This window comes from Antrostomus carolinensis, unplaced genomic scaffold, assembly GCF_000700745.2.
Source record: "Antrostomus carolinensis isolate BGI_N321 unplaced genomic scaffold, ASM70074v2 scaffold23884, whole genome shotgun sequence".
Lineage (NCBI taxonomy): Eukaryota > Metazoa > Chordata > Aves > Caprimulgiformes > Caprimulgidae > Antrostomus > Antrostomus carolinensis.
In genome coordinates this window covers 1-6,450 of record NW_010309044.1, presented here as the reverse complement: position 1 = coordinate 6,450, position 6,450 = coordinate 1, and the positions used below count along the sequence as shown (strand labels likewise).

At 40.2% G+C, this 6,450-nt stretch overlaps 1 protein-coding gene across 1 annotated transcript; it reads right to left on the bottom strand.

The window, feature by feature from the left end:
- Positions 1-5,140: 5,140 nt before the first annotated feature.
- On the bottom strand, positions 5,141-6,443 carry ARL4A (ARF like GTPase 4A). The gene is made up of 2 exons (XM_010165978.1): positions 5,392-6,443; positions 5,141-5,217 (listed from the first exon to the last, which is right to left on the bottom strand). Exon 1 carries the CDS (start codon positions 6,402-6,404, stop codon positions 5,802-5,804), a length of 603 nt encoding a protein of 200 aa, XP_010164280.1. The 5' UTR covers positions 6,405-6,443; the 3' UTR covers positions 5,141-5,217; positions 5,392-5,801.
- Between the last annotated feature and the right edge of the window lie 7 nt (positions 6,444-6,450).

Sequence of the window (6,450 nt, the reverse complement as noted above, 5' to 3'; positions counted from 1 at the left end):
CTTTCCTGACCCTCTTCACTCACGAATTCATCCTTGTGACACCGAAGTCAATGATGTTCCAATATCAAAACCTGTTAAAGCTTTCAGGGCAAATGACATTGGAATGGGAAAGGGATGAAAATGTTATGCCCCAAAGGAAATTATTCTTATTTAGCATTCATAAAGTGGTAACAGAAGATAAGCAGTTATAGGGTTGGTGGTACCTCTGGACTCTGTGTGATGTCTGAGGTATCAGGCTTCACACCTTTACCTCACCTGACCTAAGTTCTACCATCCTGCTGTTTTTAGAAAAGACCTTGATATACAGCAGCTTGTGAGTCAGCCGGGAGCCCTCAGCACGTTTAAGAAGGCTCAGCACCCCTGCTAACTTCTCCTTCGTCAGTGGACTCGGAGATTAATGCAGTGATTAGGTGGCTTTCTTAAATGACGCATTGTTTCATTTCAGCAATAGGAAAACTACAGTGCATAAAACAATAAAGATTTTAAACCAATTAAGCAGCCTGAAAGTATATCCATTTCCCTTAGGGCTCAATGTGTCTTGAAAAGCTAGGAAAACCCAACAGTTGCAAATCCTCTCTCCCTCCACACACCCCACAGCCAACTGTACTCGACCTTCTCCTTTATAACGATTCTGACATCATTAGCAGCTGTGTAAATATAGCTGGAATTAAGAAATCATAATCTTCACAGCTCAGGGATTATCAACTCTTACCTTCCCGAGCTGTTTGCAAGCAAGTATTTAGTATCAGTCTGGAAGCACTGTCTGACCTCCCTGCCTATGTTTTCTCCTTAGATTTTGGGTTTGCCATGGAATAAAACCATTATGTGAATACTCGGTGACTGTGCCGTTCGCCAGGCCCCGTGGCAAGCAGGCAGACTGCCAGCAGCGTCACCCAGCCACCGCACAAGTGGTGCCTCAGATCACTCACCGCCAGCACCAATATAACAGGACGCTGACAGGGAGGAAACTCAGGCCCTTAATGTGCTGTTTCGGATTTTTTTCAGCTAGGTCTTTGAAGCAGCATTTTTTGCTTCTTTATAGCTGGTTTAAGAAGACCAAGTAATGCTTTAAAGAAAAGCAACAAGGTATCAGGTATGTATCATCCCTTTATTTTGTCCCTGGATAGGTAGGATGGCTGTGGGAGCCTGTACGACAACCCCAGGAGTCACCCTGCTGCAAAGTCAGGCTGGGTATTTCCCTTCAGTTTAACAAAAACACACACAAGAGTTTAACCACACAGCTCTGCAGTCTTGTACTGCTCCTAAAAATAATCACAGCCTGAGCAGCAGCATGAGAGGGGCAGGCCTTCACATACCGATGTCACTCAGGATTTAAACAAATAAATAAATAAATGAAATGCTTTGCTTATCCCCCAGACTAAACAAACAGGAGGCAATGCCCATTCACAGCTCCCTGTACATCCCTTCTAGCAGCAACAAGAGTGGTGTTGGCTCAGGGACATGAAGCTTTCAGATGTCAGAGCCAGGCTGTAAGCTCTGACCATCTCAAAAGATGAGTCACCCAACGGTAAAGTGAAAACACTAATCAAAAAAGCACCAATTCATGCCCAGATTTCTCTCTCAAAGTTAAGGAAGACAGCATTATGAGCACGTGTTTACCAGCCTTCATGCACTGCAATCCACACAGTTGAACCAAAATTGCATGTTAGGGTCAGGGCCCTATATGTAGCGTATCCAGATTGCCCACATTTTCCATACTCTGCCTTACCAAGTCCTTCTTTGTAGTATCAATGCACTACCTAAAATCCTCCTCTGATGCAAAGAGTGACACTCTCCTCTCAACAACACGTTTCAGCCAAACACTCTGTAAACAAATGAGCGAAGATGCAGACAACCCCCCAAGAATGCAGGGCTGTCTGCACACAGACCCGCTTGCTAGTCCCCACCTGACCAGACTGCTTTCAGCTCATCGCTGCTCTGCGACCACTGCATCCCAGGTAATAAACTCCTGCAGGACCCAAGCGCTCTGTAAGGTGGTACAGAAGCACGTGTGTAAGTCAGGCTGGGGAACTGACTGTGGGTACTGCTTTCTACAGAAAGGATCATTCACATCTCAATAAACCATGAAAATCTGAACAAAGAAAGGTTTCAACTAGCACCTGGTTGAAAACAATTTTTTTTTTCCCCCCAAATATAAATGCACATTCAGTGCAACACAACTTAAAAGCACTGTCAAGAACTTGGAGGAGCCTCACCATCGACAGTACTTTTTCTACCTGAAACAGTCATAAACTAATACACAGCTACACAGCTAGAAAACAGACCAGATCCTGAAGGCTGGTTAACTTTAAATGACTGCACACGCACAAACAGCTGCAGCAATGCCATACCCACTTTTGTAAGCTAAGGCAACAGTGGTAAGGTTACAAGACCTCATGGCTTGTTCGTTTTTAACAGCATTGCACCTATTTCAATGCAATTCCTTAAATTAGCAGCAGTTTAAGATATTTAACTTGACTACTGCCTTGAAGAACAGTGTCATTTGTAGCCCATTTTAGCAAAACTTGGTTTAAGTTGTGTAACTCCAGCATTGTAACAAAATTACACCTGCTCATTCGGCTCCTCTAAAGGTTTTCTTACACGTACCAGTATTTAGGCCAGAAGTGTCAATTCATTGTATGGAAAACAGTGATCACAGGCTGACAGAACTACACCAGCAGAAACTCAGTCAGCTAAGATATCAAATGCTCTATTGCAATCACCATTTTGTTCATAGTTGAAGAGTTTATCACAGCAATACAAAACACAGTTTTGGAGGTACAGCTACATTTGTGTATTTATAGTTACTGTAATATTCCAGCAAAACAGTTCTAGTACAGATAAAGATATAGCTTGAACGTAAAACTCATCCCCCACTCAAAATTTTCTACTTCCAAGTCAGTATTCAATATCACATCATAACAACTACATTTTAGAAACACTACTCTCTACCTTCTCTAATTTCTTCCTTCAGAGTGCTAGAGTACAGATCATTCATGACTTTGTATTTAACATCATTCACTTAAGTTTTTATACATAGAAGAGTTTAGGGAGACTGTCACCAGATAAACACTAGCATGTTTAATAAGCAGAACAAAATATGGTTGACTTTTTCAAGCAGAATGCCTTTTCAACTATTCCAAATAGAAGCCTGACAAATACACCTTCCTCACCCTAGTAGTACTGTGCACCTGATAGGAAGGAAAAATATTAGCCAGATTATAACGTTTACACTCCAAATTCACAGGGCTCAGCATCGCTAACATAGGTCTTTCTCAAGACTGTTAGTACATTTTGAGGTTACATGAATGGAGATGAAAACATCAGAGTTTTAAGAGAAATAGGTTTGGATATTCTTGTTCAAACTTAACAATTTTGATTTGCAGGCTTCTAGATGAGGTTTGCCTTGTCTGTGTTCAGGTCCTGAAATTAACTAGAAGCTTCCATATCTCTTGCCACATTCTACTTGCTGCTGTAAAATCTGAGGAGAAAATTCACCCAAGGTTTAAGTACTTGTGAATCCCTCAGACAGCTTCAGATATATGATCCCAAAGATACTAAAGTAAGTACCACCTGTGAGTACACGTGATAAATGCCCAACATCACCTTTTAAGTGTTGCACGTAACACAAAATAGGTTCAGCTATATAGAAGATTTTTCAAATTACACAAGATCCATCACTTCAGAAAGGAGTCACTGCAGTTAATACTTCTTCTGTGAATATACAGACATGCCATTGATTTAAAGTTTTTACTGAGATACCTGCAATTTATAACACCATGACATTTCTGAGCCTCATCACATTTATAAGACTTTGGTTTTCAACCACAGAAATAGCTCTACTGTTACTAGAATCAATACATGCACAGAGGTTGATAAGAACGTACTGCTGCACTACAAGAAGTCAGACACCTTTTCTCTGCAGTCTTGTTTTGAATTGTTTATTGAGGTTTAAGAAGTCATCCACATTTCTATAAATATAGACATTACTTGAGTAAGTGACTTACAATGTCACCAGTGCAGGTACATATATAACCAACATACAAAAGCTCCACTGGAAGCTACTTCAGTTTATTCAAAAAGGATTAAGATGTCATAAAAAAAATCAGCTGTCACTTTCAGTTCTTGAAGCCACTAAAGTGCATTTTTGGTTACCTCCTGGACAAACAGCTGCTGATTAAAAAGTTGTGGTTTTTTGTTGTTTGTTTGGTTTTTTTTAAAACATATCTCTGTTACACTGATTGACATTCAGGTTTGTAGCTGTCATCCTCTTGATACACGGCAGCAAGTAAGAAAAATGTATTACCTTGCTGGCTGAGTAAGAGGAAATAGATGTTGCTATTTTTTTTTTTTTACTTTTTTTTTTAATCCGGTATTTCCAACAAATGTTTAAAGATAATCTAACATTCTGATGAATTTTTTACAGCACCACTAAAGTTAGTCTTAAAAATTCAGGCTCTCTTTTAGCCCTTTTAATTGCTAGCCAAGAATCTAAAGAGTCACTTGAAGCTCTGTACCAGTAAGAAAAACTACCCTCCCTTTTCCATCAAGCACTATCCTGCCCAGTTAACACTGTTTGCACACTCTGTAAACAAGAACAGCTTAAAGCATAATTAAAGCAGAACACAGGCCCATCTTGAAATAATCTTCCCCTACTGCCCCCCCGCCCCGATCCCCACCCACAGTAGTGTCAAATGTTTTGAGTGTATAAAGCATTATTACATTCCTAACCACAAAATACTTTTAAGAGTCACGATAAAAAGCGTACATTGAAAGTGACATAGCAATACCACCTTAATAAAATGGGGTATTTTGGGGAAATACGAGATGTGCTCTGCTAATTTTAACTCCATCTTTACTTCATTATAATTTTGTTTTATTGCCAAAAGTCACCAGCAGAGCAAAGAACGCTGCACTGGTTAGAACCACAACAGCCAGAGTTGCTCTTCGTAGCTCCTTTACTGCAATTAATTTACTTTTAATTTGATAGTAGGAGGACATAATACTAATAATTCAAAAATAAATTACTAATTTTGAGTAATAGTTTAAACCTGATTATAGTGATGAATGGCTACTTCTAAAAAAATAAAAACCTTACATACCAAAAAAACATGCTATATATTGGGAAACCACTTTTCCATGCTCCAGCATGTTGTTTACATTTCTTACTTGTCAAAAAGTCTTCTTTTTCTCAGTTGAAGAATCCACAGCACTTAAATTTCAAGTATTTGAACTGAACATGATTAAATCCCAAAAAGTGCCAAATTAAAAAAAAACTACACATGTAGCCAAGCTTTCATAGAAATACCCAAACAAGATAAAACAAAGCCTCTCAAAATAATGAGTTACTAGCTTCATACGTGTTTTTAAAGCTGTATAATGTTCACCTACACACTCCACTTACGAGCATTAGAAGTTTAAAAAACACAGAACACCTCCAATGCAAACTGCTTGCAGAGGGCACCCTCAAACATATGAATACAATGCTAAGCAGAAAACCCTCATTTTATTTGGCTATTTAGACATCCATGTCACATATACCCACCTATCCATCCATTTCCTGATAGTATTACATCATCTATTAGGGCTTCTGAAATAATGCAGAGCCATAAAACTCAGAAGAGACTAGAAAAAAAAAAAGTTTCATAACTGCACAGCCTTCTACACAGTAAGGTTGTGCAACTGATTGTTTAACTAACTAAGCTTAACGGCATCCAAACGAGCAGGCCTGGGTTTGGAAGCTGTCTTACGTCAAATTTTGACCATGTAACTACTCTAAAACAGAAAGGTCAAAACAGAACTCATCTCTTCTTTTTCTGCTGCCTCAACATTTTCCTTCGCTTAATTATCATATCGTGTAGTTTCTCCAGTCCCTCTTTGAGTCCATCGCCAATGATTGCACAGGTAGGCTGCAAATGCCAGGGAGTCGAAGAACTCAGCTCACTCATTGCTAACATCTTCTCAATTTCAGAAAGGGAGAGAGAGTTCCTCAAGTCCTGCTTGTTAGCAATGATAAGGACAGGCACTCCTTGATTTTCAGATATCCTAGTAATTTTATGAAGTTCTGTTTTGGCCTCCTCCATTCTCTCAACATCGACAGAGTCCACCACAAACACAATGCCATCGGTGCACCTTGTGTACGACTTCCACAGCGGCCTTAGCTTCTCCTGGCCACCTACATCCCAGAAGTGGAAAGTGACCGTTTTCGAGTTGCCCAGAGTCACTTTGATTTTCTCCGTATTAAATCCTTTAGTGGGGACAGTGTTGACGAACTCATTGAACTGCAGTCTGTAGAGCACCGTCGTCTTTCCAGCAGAGTCCAGCCCCAAGATGACAATGTGGAAACTCTGGAAAGAAGGCAGGCTGGAGAGGATCGGCGTCTGGTCCGAGAGTCCATTCCCCATTGCCAGGAGGGAAGGTGACAGCAGGCTGCCACGAGCAGGGGCCGGC